Source organism: Cottoperca gobio, chromosome 17, assembly GCF_900634415.1.
Source record: "Cottoperca gobio chromosome 17, fCotGob3.1, whole genome shotgun sequence".
Classification (NCBI taxonomy): domain Eukaryota; kingdom Metazoa; phylum Chordata; class Actinopteri; order Perciformes; family Bovichtidae; genus Cottoperca; species Cottoperca gobio.
Genome location: NC_041371.1, coordinates 13,409,250 through 13,432,001, shown reverse-complemented (window position 1 = coordinate 13,432,001; position 22,752 = coordinate 13,409,250). Strand labels below are relative to the sequence as shown.

The window sequence follows — 22,752 nt, the reverse complement described above, 5'->3', positions numbered from 1 at the left end:
GTCAGAGCAATAAAACATCTTATAAACACTGTCAAGAAACAATGGCGTGCACAGAGCTTTTCATGTGCAATTGTTTTTACTTTCCTCACTTCTTATTGTATGGACAGTGGTAAAATGTAACTAAGTACATTTACTCAGGTACTGCACTTAAGTAGGATGCAATTTTACTTTATTTGAGTATTTCTATTTTCAGCTACTCTATACTTTTACCCCACTATGTTTTTAAAGCAATTATAATCCCACTTTTTTTATTTGACAACAATACACAATACTTCGCAGAGTCAGATTATCAATGCAAACTATACATTAACTAATGGATTATTATGGATTAGGCTACCAGGCAGTAGGATAAAGTAGCTGAAACTTCCACCTTGATCCACCAGCTGTAACATCAGTGATGCTTACACATAAATGCATCACTAATTATAATACAGAGATTTTTGTATTTACGTAGCCTGCTTACTTTTTAGATTTTGAATGCGGGACTTGTGATTTTAGCAGAGTATTTTTTACACTGTCTTCCAAAGAGATGGAAGAAATGTGTGCAAACTGTTAGTGCTCTGTATGCCCGCAGTGTCCTGTCTTAGTTAGCACTGACCCTCTGAGGCCTCTCCAGCCTGTCACAGCCAACGATGAGGCAGTTTTTTAACCCCTTCTTTATGCACAACACTGGTCATAATTAAATACTTTATTTCCACAGTTCATGCAAAACTACAGCAAATATCACATCTATGAAACATTTATAAGTTGAAATGCTATATAGGAATTTATAATGATATTTATAAGAATGTCTCATTTGTCCATTATAGTTCAATAGGCAGCTTTCATTGGTGATACATTTAGAAAACATCAATTTGAAAAAAATCAAGCAGCTGATCAATTCGAGACCTAACAATACTCAAATTATGAAGCTAATACCGATATTTGATCAGAATTGATAAGATTATATCAGATGGTATTTATTTTTTAACAAAAACTATTTTTGTCCCTTTAATTTATTTATTAGAATTAAGTAGAGAAAGTATGTGAGTGGACATTTTATAGTTGAAACATAACCCTAATATAGGAATAAACAGCTTTCTCCATTTAAAACGACGTACTGGAAACACTTCTCTAAATTACCACAAACATCTGTAATTTCTGTCTGTTAATTATCAGCTGACATGTATACCAGTGTTTCTGCAATAACCTAATAGTGGCTGATATATGGGTCCAGCTTATTCATCCATATATAAGAACAATATGAGGATATGATGGATAAAGTGCAGATTTCCTGAATAATTCTTATGTTTTATTTAAACTGTCTGCCACAGTAAAGCTTCACTACTACAGATAATGACTATGATGTATGATACTTACCTACGTTATTTACATAGCTCTTTGCAAAGATAAGAACAAGTGGTGATATTATGTCAGCGTGTTTGAACAGCATTATTATCAGTTAAATGAGGCTATTAGCAGAATTACACTTGAATCAATCATGACAGGGATGTTAAATGAGACACCATGAAAACTGTTGATAGCTGGCATTTTAATAAAGCTCAAAGTAATATAAAAACAACAAAAATCCATGAACAGTTGAGCATATTTAGTAAATTGAAAAGAAAATGAATTTAGAGTTGGAAAAAAACCTATGATTTTCTCAGTATACTTAATGGTTTTCGTACAATACCACGATAAAGCCCCGTTAAGACTTTAAATACCTTGAATTGCTTTCAACACTTCCTTCAACAACTGTACTGCTTCATTAGTACGCACCCAACAGGTTAATGTCATTACAAAAAATACTTCTATATGTCAAAATATATCTGTACAGTGTCAACACATACTGAAGAACTTGTGATTAAAAAAAGTAAAAGTAATGTAAAAGTAAAAGTAACAAGCATGACGGTCCTGAAGCGGAAACGAGTCTGATCGCTATCGTAGGTGAATTCATTTATTTACAATTGTGGAATACTTTGTGGGTAATCAAGATCTAATAGTTACGACAATATCCACAATAAAGTGTCTTTTTCAGTATTTGTTAGTTCCAACTGCAACATGGTCAATGGTGATTATTTAAATTACTCTTAAATTGCACAGAATTGATGACACAGGATGGGCTTTCTGTCTATTCTACTACTGATGATCGATGATCAGTGATACTGTTGAGCGATCACGCTCTTTGCATTTGTAGCACAATTAAAGGCCCCAAACGACAACATACACACGTGATAAATTATAAAAGCTACTCAAAAGCTACAAGCGGACTCGTTCATTTTGAATGGATCTGCCATCATATACAAACTAATTTAACTTATATACGTACAGTATATTATGTTTCTCTGAATAAAATCGCCTTTTTAAAATATCTTCAAAGCATTATCAAAATGAAATAAATTAAGAGTCTATTGCAGGTGCTTTCCAGAATTGTTTCATGGTACTCCATACGCTCAACACTCTCAATACTCTCATCATTTCACACTCTTGGAAAGTCATTGCAATCACCAACTGAGGTACTTTCCTCACTCGTCTTGGCACTTCACTGTACACACACATACACACTTTTGAACTGTTTATACGTTTTTCAGTCACATGTAAAAAAACTAAAAATTAAAAAAAGATGCCTGTATAGCAGCAAAACTCTCCTCAAAAACGCTGATCACAGATCAGACAGGCCACCCTTTTGACAACCTGGGCTCGAGGGGGGGTGGGGGGTAATCTGATCCCAGACCCGTGAGTACACACAACCTCTCTAATGTATGACAATAGACCTTTTCTACAGGCGCTTACAAAATGACACCAACACTCACAGCGCATCCATTTGACACAAAACAAGCATAAGGCCACACAACTTATAGAAACCAAACTGCCTCTTTCTGAGGCGTGACATTCAGTGCTTCAGTGGTTCAACTAGGTAAGGCATTGGTCCGCCTATTGTTTTCTTCTCTTTTTTGGCACATGAGAACATTGACACACATGCTGACAAGTACACACTTGTGCCCCATTTAAGTAGTCCAGAGCGTAACAGTCAACTCTGAAACAAAAACGTCTGTGAGGCCCACGTGTGTTCTACTTTCCAGTTGTGATTTGTTACAGTGGGACTGTGTGTCCTTTTAATGAAAAAGTAAAATCCACAAATTCCAGAGAAGCTTGTCCAAATCTTGCCCGGCCATCTGGCGCTACTTAGTGTGCAGTTTCTTGGGCGTCCCCTGCTTCTTGGTTTGCCACAGATGGCTGGCGATGGTGATGGCGTCCACGCTGGCGGACATGGTTTTGGCTGGGATCTGGCTGAATTGCTTCTTGTCCGAGTTGTACTTGTACAGGCCCTCGATCATCTTGGTAGTGATGCTCCTCGGACCGATGCCGGCCAGTTTGGTGATCTCCTCCGTCTCGGGGCAGTAGGTGTACACAGACCTGAACTGGCATCCGGTGTCACGGAACAACACCAGGAAGTTATTGGCTTCAGATTTCTCCATTTCCTGCAGAAAACCACAGAGAAAAGATGTTTAGTGCAGAATATTCAATGCAGAAAGACACAGACAAATAATTGCAAAAACATACATCAAGTATCTTGTTCTTCTGCCCTTCGTTGACCTTGCCAGCCAGGCAGCAGTGAGACAGGGCGTTCTGCATGATGTGCTTGTTGGACTTGGCACTCGGCTCCTTGTATAGTTTGGGTCCTGTGTGAAGAAAGCACAGGTGTGAGCTTGCAAGAATTAAACGTCTTGACATGTTTGGAAACTGTGTAAATAGGACAGGTATGTCTTGTACCTGTGTACTCATTGTTGGATGGAGTAGATGAGGTGGTGGAGTCATTTTCCCAATCCTTCTCACCAGTCGAAGGACAAGAAGAAAAACCTTCTGCAGAGTCTGGCCTGGAGACGATCACGTACAAACAAATGACACGCACGGACATAACAAAAATCCACAACAAACACGTAAAGGTTGATACACATAAGCATGTATGAAGGCGTATGCCGACAGATCGCACAAACAGACATGCACACGCACATTAAACACACACACAGACACACACACACACAGAGATGTGGTAAAACAAGGTCAGACACTGTGACACAATTCTCCAAACCCTGCCTGTTGTCTTGCATTACATCATACTGTACATACTCCGCCAAAGCTGTGCAGCGAGGGACGGAGAGGCATGTTCAGCCAAGCAAAGCAAAGTCTCAGTGCTGTGTTTATGGCTACTGTGAGGGATGAGCTTTGAGTATTCGTGGAGGAAACACAGTGGTGAAGCGCAGAGCAGCCAACATAGAGAAGAGAGCAAACAACAGCCCGAGAGCAATACTGCGAAAGGCAGAGAGAGAGAGAGAGAGAGGATAAAGAGCAGGAGAACTGAGGCAGAAACCACGAAGGTCTCATGTACCTTAATGCAAAAGCAAAAACTGCAGTATTGGAAAATGTCAAATTATTACACTGTTGACACTTCATGTCTACTTTTATGTGAGTCTGTGAAATAATGTGTAATGAAATGCAGGCCAAAGTTACATGGAGCTTGTTCTACATGGAGCCACATCCAGTACACATTACTAACCTCCCCTTTCTTTCTTTGGGAGAGTTTAGAAAGAACGGGATATGAGATACTTTTTTGCCTCTGAGGGACGCATGCAAAATAGAGAAATGAGAGAAGGGATACAAGAGAATCGAAAGTGTAAGCCTCATAAAAGTCAAGACTTAACAAGAAGAAAGAAGAATAACCTCAACATCACCCCATGAAATTAAAATCATAGCATAGTATATGATATTTGGGTATGACACAAATTATATATGGGGTGGGAACTGTGAATTTTTAATTGTAGGAGTGTGCATCACAATGGGGGTAATATATGGATGAATGGTCCACTGCACAAACCCATTGCAGTATTTGAAAAGGTGAAAAATTAATTAGAAAAGAATAAATTCTAAAATAAGTTTTTGCAGTTAGTATAAACATAACTAAAGTGATATTGGGAGATTTATTAGGAGTTTGACGAAAAGGTGCATGAAAATGAGATGCACGTAAAGTCGTCTCGTAGTACTATAAGACTTTAATAAGTAACTCTGATTTGAGATGAGAATGGAGGTAAGAAAGCAGAAGATGACAGAACTGAGGAATCCTTCAGTTTATCTCTGTTTTTTTGCATAGACCCAACCAGAGAACATGACGATTGAAACGATTCGATACAACCCACCACAAGAGTTAAACGTTTGCAAAGCAGCACACTGTGCAGAAAAATACAAATCTTTCATCAAATACAAATTTGCTGTAACTTATTGGGTTAATTGAGCCTTCATTGGAATCAGCAAACATGTTAAGACGAACTGCCAGCTTCAACTTTGTCATCCAATCTTGGTACGTAGTGTTTAACATTACTACTTAACAACTTAGAACATTTATTTTTAAGGCTAGCAGTATTTGTTAGCAATATAGCAATATTTAGTCTAAAATCCACGCTCCATGCAGAGAGTGGGCCTTACCTGTTGTTCTTCCTGTTATTTGGCAGATCTCTGTCGTTGTCAGCCAGATTGAGAGACGCCAAAGAAACACTTGATACCGAGAAGCCTCGAGGACGCACCCCTGCAACACAAGGACAGGTCAACCAGTGGCTGTCACACAGCGATAAGTGTGTGTTTGATTTGTGTGTTGCCCACCTGTCGCTCTCACTGGCGGTGTAGTCTCCACGACGTCCCTGTGAATGGACTTGGGTCGCGGCTTCTTCTTGAGACTTCCAGATCGGGGCTTTATGACCTCGTCCATGTCCTCCATCAGCTTAAGCTGCTTCCTCCTCAAATATTCATATTTGATGTATTCCCTCCGCGCCTTCTCGTCATCCTTCTTCTGCTGCTCCTCCTCTGCTTTCAACCTGCAGGAACAGATAACGATAAAGATTCATTGTATGACTGCTCACTCAAGTTCAAAAGACACACTGTAGGCTATGTATCGATGCTATAGATCTGGGAACAGTGTTAGCAAAGGCAAGTAGACGGAGAGTAAGAAAGTCCGACTGACCGTGCAGCTTCCTTCTTCTGCTCCTGGTCCAGCTCCTGCTGTTGCTTCTTCTCCTGAGTCTCCTTCTCCCTCCTCAGCCTCTTCTCCAGCAGAGCTGCTTTCTTTGCTGCCATGTCCTCTTCCCCTTTCACATCATCCTGCTGTTTGATGGGAGAAGGACCCACAAAATACACAAGTCCGATTACACATAGAGATATTTACACTGCACCTTTATTACCTTAATGACAGTTATTATGACACATAACGCCCTAGTGTGTAATCATTGAGAATTATGGTGGTATTTGGTATTTAATGTGGCAGTAAAGTAATTACCGGCAGCCAACAAAGCTCTGACATTGCTCTATAATCGCAGCTCTAATGCTTCTGCATCTGTGTTCTGGCTGTTTTTGTGGCCTAGATTCACTCATGTCTCTTCGATCAGCTCACGGCTCAACAGGCACAACACTGTACACGTTGTGCCCGGCAGTATCTTCCTTTCGCTGCTACCTGCATATAGCACCATAAGGCTGTATAGACTGTATATTATTAAGAAGCTAAATAACTTTTTTATATCAGCTGGTACTATAGTTTTACTGCAGTGGTTCTAAGCTGTGGAAGGTGTGTGCTGTGAAAACGTTTGTTATGAATCTGATTCAATCGGAAACAATACAGAAACAAGAGGGGCTCTGATACTAGCACGGCTAGCAAGATTTATGCTAGCAGGTTAGCTCACATGGACAGACCTTTGACAGGAAGAAAATAAAAACTGGTGATTCTCACCAAGCCAACATATCAGTCCAAAACTTTCCATTCATGTTACAGAAACTATTACATGGATGATCCTTACATTAGAATCATAAACATTATTGTATGTGACTTTAAATGTGATACTCCTAAATAAACATCATTCTGTAGCTCCAGCTCACGTTGAAGAAGAATCCACAACACATCTTTTGGTCTTGTCCATACGCGTCTCCTCCTGCCTCTCCCTCTTCTTCGCCCTCTCCCGTCATCTCCTGAGCGCAGGGTGGTGCTCCTGGAGGTTTCATCTCAGGCACCTTCACCACCTCTGACGACTTTGTTTGCTTGACTTCACCCTTCGGAAGAGTCTTTTTTTCCTCCTGTCGCTCATCTTCCTTCTCTTTGGATGCTTCTTCAGTAGGAGTGCCAGCACTCTTCTTCACATCCACCTCTTCTTTGTCTGTAGTGTTTTCGTTGTTGTCCTTGGCCTCTTGGTTCTTGCTTTCCAGAGACCCCTCATCGTGGCCAAAGTAAGAAAACGAGCTGTTCTGGTTCTGGCTGGAGTTGAAGCGCCTCAGTCTTGGTAGGCTGTCCACTGAGGTTTGGGTGTTAAGCATTCGACTGAAGGGTGTGACCTTCAGATCATTTGGTCGTGGAGTCCGAGGTGTCCTAGCATGGAACGAGGCCGGTCGCCGCTTAATGCCAGCAGGGGAACGATTGGGAGCGTGGGGAGAGCCAGAAGAAGAAAGGATGGGAGACAAAGACCCAACCGAGCCTCGGCCTGATCCCCGGCCGGTTACACTGCTGCTACGCAACTCACGGAGCTGCCTGTGGGGAAAGAAAACACACAAGGTCATGTATGTGTTAGCAGAATGATGTTCAAATTGTTTCAGTAAAAGGATTAATATCTATCATGATACCTGTGTGGAGATGGAGCAGGAGGAGGAATGACCCAGGACTGTTGCTGTTGCTCTCTCATGGACATGATCGTCTCCTGCTGCTGTGCCAAACGCTGCATTTCTGTCTGCAGGAAGCCCAACGACGTGTTCAGCCTCTCAATGGAGCGTGTGTATTCTGTAAGGTCGATTTCTCCTGGAGAAACACCTGCATACATTACACATTACATACACAGGTCAGTCAGTCAGTTACCAATTTGATCATCCTTCTGGCTCGTCCGCCCTGTTATTGTATTTTTCTTATTTTGCAGTTTAGTCCTAAAATCATGTCAATTTATCAATTAGTTGGTGAACAGAAAATAGTTTAAATCATGTATGAAGTAAAACAAAATCACACACATTTGCTGATGCTAGGAATTGAATTGTGACGATTGGCATAACTTTGGATTCTTCAAAATTGGGCGATTATTGAGCTTTCTTCACTATTTTCTGACATTTTATAGTTAAAATAAGTAATTGATTTATCGAACCTTCTGTTAAAATAAACTCTGGCATATTTTTCCAATTAATTCAGTTACTTTTAGCTGGTGTGAAAGCGTTTTCATTGAACTGAGTGTGAAATAAACAAGCTTTGTGATAGTGTATTTGTGATTTTCGTATGAATTCAATTCTATTTAATCTTCTGAATGTGAGCGGTCAAGAAAGAAAGGGTTAACACAATCATGATGTAACTGTGGGGATTTTTCCTGATTATAAAGAAAGTGAAAAGGAATAAAAAAATAAAATAAACAGAACAGCGTGTGCTTGTGAACACCGCTGTGCATTTTAGCAGTTCTTCAATAACAAAGTAAGTAAAACGTAAACCACACAATAACTTTACTACATTTCTGAAAGCTAACTAGTAGCGTCCCTACTGTGGTTACTCACCTCCTCCATCCTCACAGGGGGATTTAGGAGCTGCTCCATCTGGCTTGCATCTCTCTGCCCCCTCCATGCTGCCCTGCCTTTCCTTCGAGGCTGTGAGCGGCTCTGGTGAAGGTGTTTCTGCTGCCGCTGAGCTGGGGCTGAGGGGGGCTGTGATTCCTTTTCTTCTCACTACATTCAGAAAGGCTGTTCTGCCCATCCTCTGACGATGGCGGGTGAAAGCTGCTTCCACCTGTGAAGAGAGCAACATGGTGTGAACATTTACATTTAATGCTATACTACAGGCCATCTGTCTTTGTCTATATCTGTTTACCTTCTTCTTCTGGGCTTCGATGGCTCGCCGCTTCTCCTCCAGCTTCATCCTCAGCTGAATCATCTCAGAGGCTATCAGGTGGGAGGGGTCTCTGGGGGAAGGCGTTACTGGAGAGGGAGATGTGATTGGCAAAGGAGGTGTATACATCTAGAAAAATGAAAAGATCATTGATATGAGAACCCATATCACCCCAAATTACATTTATGCTTATAGAGTAGAGGGAAATAAAAGAGTGAATGAGTGACACACAATAGGACACAAACCTGAGAAGAAATGCTTTTTGGCAGGTGTGTATATGGCACATTGAGATCTGAACTCTCTGGAGTGGTTCCCCCGCTACTCCTTCCCTCCAGCTTCCTGAACTTCTGCTCTGCAAAGCTCGTCATCCGAACCATGCCACCTCCAGTGCCTCCGCAGGACGAGGCGGGGCTGACTGTGTGGGATCTGGGGATTGTGGGTACTGAACTGGGACAGGGGCTGTCACCTCCGTCTCCTCTCTCACCCTCAGGGTTAGCCTCTCCGACCCCTTCACGTCCTCCTTCCCTGCTTCTCTCCCTCTCCGGCTGATCAGGCAGAGGGCACGACCGGGTCATGGCCTCACAGTCCGGGTCTATATCTGAATAGTCTCTCAGAGAGGAGGAGTCCTCATCCAAGCTCTGGATGTCCTCTGTCCCCACGTGGATGCCTGTGTCAACTTCATCAGTGGACAGAGAATTGGGGTCGTGGTCGTTCAGCCGAGCCTTAGCTGAACCCGGGTCGTCTCCTTGAACGTGAGGGTCTGAAGGCTCCGCACCGTGGAGAAAGAAGCCATTGTCTCCATCCCCCACGCCCAGGCTAGCGTGGGGCCTTTCAGTGTCGTGGATAATCTTCAGAGCCTCCTCAATGCTCGGAGGAGTGGATGGGCTGATGTGGCCACTGTGGTTACCATGGTGATCATTGGGGCTGTGGTTGTTGTCTGGGAGGACTCCGTTGGAGTACCTAGAGACAGGTTTGGGTAAATGAACTGGTGGTTTGTTAAAAGTAACAGCAGAGCTTTAGCTTAAGTAACATATAGATTTAAAAACAACCTAAAAAGCAACTGATAGTGAACAGGCAGCTAAAGTATACGCTTGCACGGATATAACTATAAATATAGTATAATTAATCAAATCAAATGTATTTATATAGCCCAATATCACAAATTACACATTTGTCTCAGTGTGCTTTACAGACTGTACAGGTTATGACACCCTCTGTCCTTAGACCCTCGCATCGCACAAGGAAAAACTTCCCAAAAGAAACCCCATAATTAAAGGGGGAAAACACCTAACCTCCACCTGCCTATGCAAAATATAAGTCCTTATTGTTAGAAATAAAAGTAGGTTTTCTTTTCAAAAGTAGTATGAAAAACAGCTAAATCCCCCCTGTCCCTTTAAATTGATAATATAACAATTGAATGGATAGAGGATTCTATCATTTTAACATCATCCCGCCTCTGTACCTGCTTTGGTTCTTGATGGAGAATGTGTTTTTCCGCCCCAGGGGTTTCTGGGAGGTGAACTCCTCATCCTCCTCCGGTATGTGTCTGCTCTGGCCGTTTACATCGACGGGCATGAGGGAGAGGTGGCGTTTCATGCCCCCTCGAGATGCATAGTGAACTTTGAACCCAAGGCCGTCACTGCTGGCAGAGCGGGTCATACCGTGGAGGGAGGGAGCTTCACAGGGGTCTCCGTCCAGAGGAATCTCAAAGGAGATTCCACGAGAGGAGGAGCTGAGGGGAGGAAGGAAATATATTGTGAGTTCAATAGGGAAACAACAGACCTTTTCACATTTTCAGGTCAATTCATTCCATATGCTCTAGTACAGCAACTGTGGAGTTCAGGTACTAACCGTTTTTCTTTGGGCCATGTCCCAACACAGCCATCCACGTAGGACATGGAGGTAGACCTCTTCATTATACCTGTTACAGACACACAGTGGCGTTTTACTGGACGTATCAAATCCATCATTTTGCCAGAGGACAAACAAATGCTGCATGCAAATGGAGCACTTTAGTTTTGACATATGTATAACAGTTCCAGTGATAAGTGATAGTGCTGGATATTTATTCTAGGTTGGATTTTTCCTAAATTATACTGTATAATTAATAATAATAGCTAAATGTTCAAGTGCAGGACTCAAACATAGCCTGACAGCTACTGCATGTCTGTAAATCAGCCACTAGAGGGCCTCTGGTTTCAAAACACTTCCACACATTCTTCTACTGTTACCAATACACACTAGCTTTGTGTCTGCATGATCCTGGAAAAAAGATTTGTGGACATTGAAATTGATAACAGATATTTTACCCTGTGTAGGGAGGTTGTCAGGGCTGTCAGGTCTGTCTGCATAGATCTGTTGGACTGGACTGGACACAGGAGGCATATTTCTACAGGACGTTACAGGCTCACAGGCTGCAGAGAGAAACATGCGACAAATCAATATTCAATCGCAACCCTAATTATTAGAGTTATCAGTTAGCATGCATAACTGTCATCATCATCATCACAGTTAACAATAGCATGCTGATACTATTATTACCTTGCACTGTACCGTTTGGGTCGAAGACTCTGGGCTGTACAAATGACGGTTTAACCACTTCAAACCACCAGAAAAGCTCAGCCATAAACACCAGGTAGTTACTCTGCAAGACCACACACACACACACACACACACACACACCTTTGTGGTTAATGTTGCAGTCATATATAGTTATTTATTAATGTAATTAGCACAACATTAGACTCTTTGCAGTCACAGCTCCTTCTCCCAGTTTCTCTGTATAGATGCTAGATGAGCTACAATCGCAATATCCTACAGCATTTGTACAGACACAGGCTCATGTGTGTGTGTGTGTGTGTGTGTGTGTGTAGAATATTATTGGTTTAATGTCAAACACACACTCCTCTTGAAAACGGCCAAAAACACCATCTGGAGTTTAGTTTAAATATGTCACATGTGCACAGATGGATGCACAAAGCAGCGAGTGAGTAACCCAAATCCATGATAAATGCCTTCATGTTATAAACAGAAAGCCTCTAGGGGGCCTTTACAGGTTATTTCCTCTGTAGGAAACATTTTGGTTAACACACACACACATCAGTTTATTTACTTTCCAGCAGCACAAAAAATGGTTAGGTCGTCATTCTAGACACAGCAGAGAGAAGTGCGTAATGGCATAAACATTATTTATTTTTATGTAATATATTAAATAAATGGACATGCACACACACACACACACACACACACACACACACACACACACACACACACACACACACACACACAGACTGGTTAAGATTCAGTGGGCAGAGTGCCAGCTCTTCAGGAACATTTTTCTCCCTCTCCTCCCCTCCTTTGCTTACTTGTACAGTAGTATCAACACAGTCAAAACACATTGAATGAAAAAGGAAGGGAGAAATACAAGTGTGAAAAGCATCTGCTGTGTTGTTTTGAATGGAAAGTCCCAGTCAGTTCGGACCGTGACTTGAATTCGAATGTTTCTACCCACGCTCACCGCATACTATTTACCCACACTGGCTCTGCTGCTTCTGACGTCTGGATGGCACAGAGATGCTCTTAAAGTTGTATACTATGTACTGGATTCATCAGAAAGTTGTTCTCTAAAGTTCACATTTAGTTGTTTGATAAAACAGAGGGGATGTGGAGGGGGAGAGAACAAGAGAGGCAGGCAGAGACGGGTCAGGACTGTGAATCTCCTCGGAGCAGAATCTGTCCTCTGTCAGAGAGGGGGTGTATTGGGGGGGGGGGGGGTTATTTGGCTTGCAGCGTCGTCTGTACTAGAAAAGCACCAACGCACACACACGCAGCCTGTCATATTCATTTACATTTGGCAGTAAAGCAATACTCACTGTAGCAAAACATTATTTTTATATCCCTGCTAACACATCCACGCAGTAACAACCCCAATGAAATCCAAGCCTGCTCACTTCCATTATTAAACTTTTCCTTGCATGACTCATTTTTGCCTATTTGTAATTTCCCGCCCTAACTCTCCTTATTCCACCAAAACAATTTTCTTTTCCCTCTTTCTTAAAACTGACTCAACATTTTAAAAGTAGCACTTTCCACATCCTCCACATACATTGCTTTTTCAAAATGTTAGAATGCATTCCTTACCTTTATGGATGCATGAGCGTAGAGCATGTCCTCCAGGCTGAAGTGGCAGCAGTGGTTGAGGTTGTTCCTGCAGAACTCCTGCACCAGCTGGAGGTTGTACAGACTGTCAGCCAAAGACATGGTCTCCTTGAGGCAGATATCTGCACCGCCAGGGGAGGGGTCAGACACGCACAAGCACACACAAGGGAACGGTGATAGCAAAGCCCAGGCAGGAAGACAAGGAAAAGATAAGGAATGGTTTGTTTAAAAGAAAACAATACGATTACCCTACTTTCCCCACTAGTAAATCCTTAAAACAGTTGATGACACAGTTTTAAAACTCTCTCTGGATGAATAATCAGGATTTTTATCCCCTGACGTTTCTGTAAGGACGACCCTTGCATGTGTATAATGTCTGACAAGAGGGAACAGACAACAAAACATTACAGCAGCTGATTTATCTGGAAATGATGTCATTCTGTACTTTTATTTTACTATTCTTAGAGTGAATCAAGCAAGACCTAAATGAACTAGCATCCACATCTGGTCCACATGTGTATGAGTGCCCTGTGAACCACATTCAGTCCCAAGAGCCTCAGAGCACCGACACAAGAGTTGTTTATCTTTGAAATAGCAGCCAGCTACTCCTCTAACGGTCCATTTACCCCTCGTGACCAATCGCAGCCCAACCCAGGGCATTTTTAGAAATGAGGGCGCAGACAAGTAGAGAGGAAACAAGTCTTTGTTCTCCATGTCTGTCCTCAATCTTCTCTGCTCCACAGTGTCTTTCTTGGGTCAACATCCTTCACAAAATCCTCCATTTATATCATTAAATGTAACCACAGAGAGTCAAAACGTTTCCTTAATCTCTTGATTATGTTGTTGAGATTAGGATTAGAGTTTAGCAACAAACAAAAAACATTTCCTACGAAAGGCTACTACACTATCATTATTAGTTTTCATTGAATTTACTTTGTTATATATTCAAAAGGCAAAAAGACCTCAGAAAAAAGGGGAAAATTTAAAATAAATATGCTCTTTGTTTGAAGTTCAAATGTACGGTTGTAGTCAGAGCAGCGAGAGCAGAGAACAGTGTCCTTTGTGCAGTCAAGATCAGACTGAAAGTCTTCGTGGTTAGCTCATTGTATGCAATTTCTTTTTGATTTCTAATTGTATAAGTGTACTGACTTTAGTCCTGTCTGTTTATTTTTTGGGAATTTCACAATAAAAGGCTTGTGAGATCAAGTGGGCGTGGTTACACATCGAGGAGTTGTTCCCACCTTCCAGTTTGACGGCCTGTGGGCAGTAGAAGTGCAGCAGGGCGGTCAGGGCACAGCCGTCTGTGTTGTCCTTCAGCAGGTTCTCCACCAGGGGGAGCGATGGAGCGCTCCTCTGCTGGGCATGCTCCCGCCTGTAGCGAGCCTGAAACCATGGCAACGGCACAAAGACATCACCTATATGTGTCATTGGGGTGTAAATGTACAGCTGGCTCTCTGATTGTTGGTGCAAACATCTGCAGAAACACTTTCATCTGCATGCACCAGCGCACAAACACACGCGCACACACACACACACACGCACACACACACACACGCACACACACACACGCACACACGCACACACACACACACACACACACACACACACACGCACACACTCACAACTCAATCATGTAGTCGGTGTTAATTTCAAGCATAGGGTGGGCTTCAGGCTAGAACTCAAATAATGCAGATTAAATTCCTCATGCAAGTAATCAGATACAACATCCATAATTACATTTAGTCTTCTTATATTTAAATGGTTAAAAAAGATGCAATCATAACACTTCAGCATCATTTTGCTCCCTTTGATCGCTTGTGAGGAGCGGTTATTTCTCTAGAAGGAGAAAAGGAACTAAATGTATGAAACAAATACATTTTAAATCTTAGGGGGGTGTGATTTAAAGTTTAATAATTTGTGTTAGGGAATCCACCCTTCTGTTTCTGTCTCTCCGGGCCTGGAAAAACCACAGAGACAAAACTACTACATGTGTCTTCAGGGCGTCAATACTCCCAGTTTGTCCATAAACACACAAGCACCTCTGACTGTCTGACAGCCTCTCAGTCTGTGTCTGTGCATCGAGCTCGGAGGAACAAAATGTTGGCCACTTAATTAGATTTAGTTTGTATAAACAGGTATTCCAGTGATTGTTTTCAATGCACAGCACAGACAATAGACATGCTGGATCAAACAAGAAAATGGCTAACAATACCGGGGAAGTGATATCTTTTAAATAAGAAGTTTTACAAAAGATACATGGGCTAATTCTTATTATATGATCATGCTACAGGACTGCTCTTCCAGGTAGAGTTTCCGACCCTGAGAGTGATGCAAGTTTAAAATGTTAACTATGTCATTCAATCAGATTCCTAGGAATGTGAAGACAAGGGCTGGGGTGGGATAGTGTGGGAGGTATCTGAGCAATGCATGATGGGGCTCAGGGCCACATGCACTGACAAGAAAATTGGAGGAGACAATGTGAAGGGGTGTATCCTTGCAGGTTTTGGATTAGACAGAGAGGAGGTAGATGGTGGAGGTTGGTGAAGAGGAGTTCTTTATAATGGATGGACTTACAGGTACTAATCTCCAGTACCATTTGATAGGAGACTTGATGGTGGAAGATGATTGGACGACAACAGGAGAGAGTGGGAGAGGCGTTAGGCCGACATCAAAATATTGCGTTGCTACTACAGCTGAGATTGGGGGATAAACCTTCTCTTAACTCTAGTAAGAACTCCAACAGTGCATGCAAGGCTGTCCAATCCTCTTGATGTAATCAATTTGTCAATAACTTATTACATATGACATTACAAACAAAGATCTTTGGATTCTCCCAGGCGATATGCAACAAAGAGGTACAACTCAAGCTATAATCATCATTTAGGGGTTGAAGGATATTCTAAAAAATAGTGTAACCCTAAAATCGTCTTATAAGGAGCAGGAAAAATGGACCTCAGCCTTATCTAAATCACATAACACAGCCTTTCCTCTTCAGCGAGTCCATTAAATTAACTGGTTCTATAGCTAATGGTAGAATTACTGTACACTTTACTACACTATATCTGTTTAGCTTTGTTTTTGAGCCTGTTAGCACTGAACACAATGTGCAGCTGAGGTTGATGGAATGGGAGTTTTGTATTGGACAAAGTATCGGACAAATTAAAAACTAGGCATTGATGATTGCGCTAGAGAAAAGCCTGTGGGATGAACCTTTTTGGGGAACACAAACATCTGCACAACATTTCATAGCAATCTTTCTAATAGTAATTGATGTATTTCATATTTTACTGTTAAACCCTTTAAACAATGTGGATCTGCACTCATTACATGGCCTCATTTCACCAAATTGTATAGAACTATGTTGAAAGGTTTGAGATATGTTGCAAACAAATGAAAAACGTAACCTCCTTGATAGATGTAATCAAAGATACAAGCTTACATTCACACAGAATCCACACACACACAAATGCTGCACTTAGTCATAAGACCACGGTTAAAGATTTTTCACACAGTCCCAGAATAGACGCGATCAGACTGAAAAGTGTCTTGTGCTCATCCATTAGTGTGTGTGTGTGTGTGTGTGTGTTTGTGTGTGTGTGTGTGTGTGGCCAGGCATATATGTGTGTTATTATCTCCTAGTCAGTGAATAGACTTCTGTTGAAGCTGATAATGCAGTGAGGGAGCTGTGTGATGGAGCATGCAGAAAGAAAGCAGCTGACTGACACTGAGTGTGCAGCGTATTCCTCACACTCTTTAAAAGACCCTTTTCTTCCCTTGTTGTAACTCGCTTCCTTTGACAAAGCCTGAGTGTGTCAATGTGAGTCAGTGTGGGATAGGTCACATACCCTATGTGTATTATCAGCTTACAGAGCAATCACTTAAAGGCAGGGATCTCACTCTCTATACGACAAAAGAAGTAAACAATGAGCGGGAGAACATGTGCCAAGAAACTCCCACAGGAGATAAAAGCTCCTTTTAAACTGATTTAGCTACTTGTGACATCCTGCAGGTCTTTGAAGAGAAAGGTAATATAGCTCTATTTAAGGGGAACAGAGACACGCTCACCATGTGAGCATTTTACAACCTGATGTATGTAAACAGGTTCATCTATCATAACGTGTTTTCAGACATGCTCCCCATGTGGCTTTATGGATGGCAATGTCGGGTCCACCGCTTTAGTCCAGATGGAAATATCTCAACAACCATCAGATGGTTTGCCATGAAATTCTGTACAGACATTCCCAGTGCCCGGAGGATGAATCCTACTTACTTTAGTGATCCACTGACTTTTCATCTAGCCCCATCATCCGATCAAATTTTCAATTTGTCCAATACGTTAGTTCAGGTCAAAGACTGTATATAAGACATGGACGTAGTCACCGTGACGTCACCCACTGGTTAGTGCATTACGGTTTTGAAGCCTCAAGATCCCCATCTTGTTTTTATGGAACCAGAAGTGACACGAGAGGGTGGAGCAAAGTACAAGCGGACAAAGCCGTAGCAGGATCCAGTCAATCACAAGCTAGCCCACACCATAAAGCATACTCTGCTTTATCGCCTATCGTCCCTAATTGGGACACTAATTTATAAAATGAACATTATGTTGTAATGAAGAAAACTTAAAACTAGCGATTGAGACCATAAGCTCATTAGGAGACTTTTTACTGTAATACATTTTCTCATAGACTTTACAATCTGACTTATTTTTGCAAACCATTGGTTTAGCTCCAAAAACCTGCAAAACTAATGACATTCCCATCATCCTTAGTCGTACTTTGTGTTAGCATGCTAAACTTACATTTCTAAACATCTGCATGTTACAATTGTTACTCTGAGCATGTTCCATGCTAGCATTAGCATTTAGCTTAAAGCACCCCTGCACTTTAGGACAGCCTAACAGAGCAGCTAGCATGGCTGTGAACATTTAGTCTTGTTTACTCGAGACAAGGTTAGCACATCAGTTAGCTGAAGATATCTTTGAAACCACACAGGCAGTAATGGTGTTGACACATTTATCTGAATCAGAGTTTAAATCAGTGTTTACGTCTTTGACTTGGAATTGAATTGCAGGAAGTTTACAAACCCATTCCCATTTGCCACAGTTCTATTTTGCCCGTGTACACATGTTCACAGTAAGATAATATTTATTTTTCAATTTTTTAACCTTGTCTTTGTTTTAGAGCACAGAACCGAGGCGAAGGTCATGACCTCATGAGGCACTGTGCTGTGGCTTCCTGGTTAAGTGAGTGGAAGAGGACGGTAGCTGGCTGCTGTGTGTTTGTCCCAGCAGACTGACGCGTTGTGTCACATGGACCTTACGTAACTATGAGGCCTGCAGGATGACAACACTGCCTCTGTCTGTCACTGAGTCTCTTTAGCTACAGCTGACAAAGTTCCTGAGTGTCTCTCTCCATGTCTCCCCCGGTCTCATTTCACTCGTTCCCTTCTCTCTGATTTTCCCTCCTCACTTTTCTTCCCTCTCTCTCTCTCTCTCTCTCTCTCTCTCTCTCTCTCTCTCTCTCTCTCTCTCTCTCTCTCTCTCTCACATTTCTTTGTCTCCTCTAACAGCGGTGTCGCGAGTCTTGCCAACATTTCTCTGCAGCTGGTCTGAGACTGAGCTCATCTGTTCCTCTGATTTACAGTATGTGTGTGTACACATAATCCAAAAAATACACCTACCAACACATCAAAAGCTCTAAATAAAAATGCTGAATTTGTCTCTTTATAATTCATACAAAAACCACACAACAGCAACATTTGGGCGCAGTGACTTCCCATGTGTGTCCTTCTAAAACCACAAATGTTTACATTTTACGGTTGATGTGCAAATTAAACAAAGGATATATTAAGTGTGAGCTTTAGAAGGGCAAGGGAGATTTTGAACTTTGTACAGAAACAGGTAGGGCTGGGCATCTAATGACGTTTTATTTTCAATTATGATTTTAATTTCCAACAATTCTGAAAACAGGATAATCAAGGTTAAAATGTTGCAATGATGCTCTCGTCTTGTCTAGTTTTATAAAATCCAGCGCACTCATTGCCTTTACAGCGGTGCACTTTCGCCTCTCCCTAAAAGCCTAAAAGTCTCTGTCAGCTAGACTGTGGCATGTTTAGATCCGCTCGAGCAAAGAAGACGGAAAAAGACCCTTTAGTTAAAAGTATAAGAATTATATTTAAAGTTCAAGGAAATCCAATGTCAAAACAACAACTTTATAAATGCATGATGTTTCCAAAGTCAATGAGAAATAGTTTTAAATAATCGTGATTATGATATGGTATAATAAATATAATCAAGCAGCCCTAGAAACAGGCTGGCTTAATGCTAAGCTAACTTATCTCCGTACTTAAAACACAAAATGTTGAAATATTCCTTTTAACTAAATGTTATTTAGATAACTGACGAATGGTAGTTTGCGTGAGTGCGTTTCTTACTTTAGGTGTTGTTCCGTTGGACTCCTGGAAGGAAGTGTCTCTCAGCTTTTGCTCTTCGACAAGGATGTCCCTTAAGTGTTCATTCACCTGGAGAGACAGACAGACAGACAGACAGACAGACAGGCAGGCAGACAGACAGACAGAGATACAGACAGACAGACAGACAGACAGACAGACAGACAGACAGACATACAGACAGAGATACAGACATACAGACAGACAGACAGAGATACAGACATACAGACAGACAGACAGACAGACAGCGATACAGACATACAGACAGACAGACAGACAGACAGACAGAGATACAGACATACAGGCAGGCAGACAGACAGACAGACAGACATACAGGCAGACAGACAGACAGATATACAGACATACAGACAGACAGACAGGCAGACAGACAGACAGGCAGACATACAGACATACAGACAGGCAGACAGACAGGCAGACAGACAGGCAGACATACAGACAGACAGAGATACAGACAGACAGGCAGACAGACAGGCAGACAGACAGACAGGCAGGCAGACAGACAGGCAGACATACAGACAGACAGAGATACAGACAGACAGACAGACAGACAGACAGACAGAGACAGAGATCAAGGTCAAATTTCAGACACGCATTTTGTGCACACTGAGAGACTGAATGGTGAGTCTGTGGTGGGGAAACTTGAACATGAGAACAAGAGGACTCCATACATCAAAGAAAAGCTTTTCACCACCACCTCTGCCCATTAGCCGCTGATGCTAAATATCGCTGTAAGCTGATATACATCACGCAGCTGACTTCTGACTCAAGCACAATGTAGAAATAACTTCAAAGATTACTCCAATGATAGTAATTTTACGATTACTACTTTTCTGTCTTCAAGGGTTTCTATACAAAGGGATGTAAGATTTTGGCTTGAGGATGCAAAAGGTTGCATCAGCCAATCCCAACAAAGGCATGCTATGTCTCTGCTTCACAGAGAGGCAATCCCCCATGTGTGTTTTTTTTAATGTGTGTGTATTTAAATGAATCCTGCATGTGCATCTGTTGACTGGAAAAGACAGCAGCAAGCACATGAGCTTCTTCAGGAAGGAATGTCAGATCATTGTACATTTAATTGACTAATTCATGCCATGCTGGGGCTTGTATGATTATTTCAAACAAAGAAGAATGAGGTCAACATCATTTGAGACAAAATTCCCTTAAAACCTCCTGCAAGATCAGTCAAAGTAACTTGAAATGACGATACTAAAGATGCAATCCCAGAGACTTAACTACTGCTTACAGCCAACTCCAGGTCTGACTCTAACCTCCCAATCCTGCTTTAGCAGACCAGAGGAGTTAGGTTGAGTCAGTTATCTCTTGGTAATCTCTCTGGCATGATTACATGTGATTGGTGCCAGTTTATAATCTAGTTCTCGTGCAAACATATGAGTTTTTTTAACCATCGCTGACACACTTTCCAGCAACTCCTGTGTCTTCTATATCCGGAGTCAAACAAAGAACTGTGTCACATTGTAAAAGGCTGAAGCATGTGTACAGTTGTTATCCTCTGAAATGAAAAAAGCATGTGCCCTTGTGGTTTTGTGTGCACATGATCTGTTCCGGCTCCTGTGTGTATGTGTACCTTGTTGATCCAGGTGGCGATTGCATCCTCGGTGTCATAAGGCAGCTCCTGAACGTGTCCGTCACCGTGTGAGGGTTCAGCGGAGGAGTACCTGTTGATGCAGGACATCACCCTCTCCACACTCACCATCTCCACAGTGTACGCCATCATCAGGGTATCTATGAGCGCCAGATGGGAACTCTGCAGAAATATAAGAGCGTTGCAAGAATCAGCTTTTATTCTCCCACTTCTTTCAAAAGCATCAAACGGACAATTAAAGGCCTAATTAATTAGATTATATTTGCATGTTGTGCTGCTCTGTGCATCACATTGTGTGACCTTCTGTGTTTTCTAAAAAGTTTTCCAAAATATTTTGTTTTGTTCTCTTGAAAGAGAAAATATGTACAATAATTAACCCTTTGGATAAAGATCCAAAAGAAGCAGCATCTACAGCACAGCAATTATGATTTGACAACACTAATTTGATAAATGTTACATCTCCTCTGTCTAAAAAGCTTTCAACAATCCAACACGTATCCTCTCCCTCACTTTGATGCAGTGTGTGAAACCTGACAAATGTCTTGAAATTGTGTAAGGAATCCACGCAACGAGGCAAAGGAGAGTGAAAGGGTGATGTCCCTAGTGCAACTCAAATGCAGTGACTTGACGCTGACATCTGCATTATACATTTCAAGTAGGGTTTCTAAAAGAAAAATAATGAACAACTATTATTGAAGATAGTTTCCTGTTAAAACAAATTCCTGGTGCACTGGTGGTTAAGGATTAGAGTTGAGAAATATATTCTATGTGGCAATACAAATGTGTCTATAGTCAGAGATTTCTTCCATACCGTGATATTTTGGGAGTGGACATTTTTAAATTGAGTTTTAATTGACAGTAAATGACAGGGAATGAGCATCCTATGGGTCCAACCCCTCGACCTCAGGCGTCAGTAACAAAGAAACAAATCCTCAATTGATTTTCATTAGAATCACACTGGCTTTGTTTCCTTTGTATGGATTTGTATTTGTTGACTTCAGCCAGAGCTCAAAAAAGCCACTGTGCAAGTGTTTGCTATGTATGCCACATGCGCTCTTGTTTGCTCAAAGTGTATTATGTAGCAGTCCTAATTTACTGTACCCAAAGTAAGTTTATCATGCTTCAAACCTACTCTTGTCGTCTGAGGTCAACTGAGGCAGTTTTGTGGGCACCAGGAAGTTGCAGAGATGTCTGCTAAATGGGATCCTATCAAGTTTATATTTTGAGAATATTTCTGATAGCCATCTGTCCAAAACAGTAGCCCTGAGAGTTCAATGAACTGCAAATAAGGAAACATCTTAACCAACCTGAAAGAAGCTCACAACACAGCTAGAAAGTGTTCCCAGGAGACACTCAAAGTGAAACAAATGGCTTCAATATTGTTGCTATTGACTGTGATCACATTCATTCAGATATTATAATAATAATACAAAAGGCTAACACAAGATTAACAGCTGATGTATGCAATAATATCTGTATCATGCTATCATTGACGGACGACTGACGGATAGCCGACTGCAATAACTTCATAATCTACAAGCGTTGCGTGTCCCGGCAGTTTTTGTTGTTGCTTCTTGTAGCACTGTTTCTAAAAGCTGTGAATGTCTTGCCAAATTGGTGGAGATGTTTCTTCATTTGCTTGTGTCGTATGTGTTTTCTT

General features: G+C 41.7%; 1 protein-coding gene across 9 annotated transcripts in view; it reads right to left on the bottom strand.

The window, feature by feature from the left end:
* Positions 1 to 1,511: 1,511 nt before the first annotated feature.
* Positions 1,512 to 22,752, bottom strand: part of camsap2b (calmodulin regulated spectrin-associated protein family, member 2b) — a 37,472-nt gene continuing 16,231 nt past the window's right edge. Inside the window, exons 3-22 of one of the 9 annotated variants that reach the window (XM_029453718.1) lie at positions 21,075 to 21,254; positions 19,454 to 19,540; positions 14,263 to 14,404; positions 13,004 to 13,143; positions 11,405 to 11,507; positions 11,173 to 11,277; positions 10,715 to 10,784; positions 10,326 to 10,595; positions 9,109 to 9,823; positions 8,846 to 8,992; positions 8,536 to 8,764; positions 7,633 to 7,816; positions 6,898 to 7,540; positions 5,993 to 6,132; positions 5,635 to 5,846; positions 5,461 to 5,560; positions 4,538 to 4,597; positions 3,754 to 3,857; positions 3,544 to 3,662; positions 1,512 to 3,461 (exon numbers count right to left, since the gene is read on the bottom strand). In XM_029453718.1, the coding sequence (XP_029309578.1) occupies positions 3,162 to 3,461; positions 3,544 to 3,662; positions 3,754 to 3,857; positions 4,538 to 4,597; positions 5,461 to 5,560; positions 5,635 to 5,846; positions 5,993 to 6,132; positions 6,898 to 7,540; positions 7,633 to 7,816; positions 8,536 to 8,764; positions 8,846 to 8,992; positions 9,109 to 9,823; positions 10,326 to 10,595; positions 10,715 to 10,784; positions 11,173 to 11,277; positions 11,405 to 11,507; positions 13,004 to 13,143; positions 14,263 to 14,404; positions 19,454 to 19,540; positions 21,075 to 21,254 (4,050 nt within the window). In that variant the 3' untranslated portion in view covers positions 1,512 to 3,161. The remainder of the gene's footprint in view (positions 3,462 to 3,543; positions 3,663 to 3,753; positions 3,858 to 4,537; positions 4,598 to 5,460; positions 5,561 to 5,634; positions 5,847 to 5,992; positions 6,133 to 6,897; positions 7,541 to 7,632; positions 7,817 to 8,535; positions 8,765 to 8,845; positions 8,993 to 9,108; positions 9,824 to 10,325; positions 10,596 to 10,714; positions 10,785 to 11,172; positions 11,278 to 11,404; positions 11,508 to 13,003; positions 13,144 to 14,262; positions 14,405 to 19,453; positions 19,541 to 21,074; positions 21,255 to 22,752) is intronic. The other 8 variants (XM_029453721.1, XM_029453723.1, XM_029453720.1 and 5 more) reach the window with 8 other exon arrangements.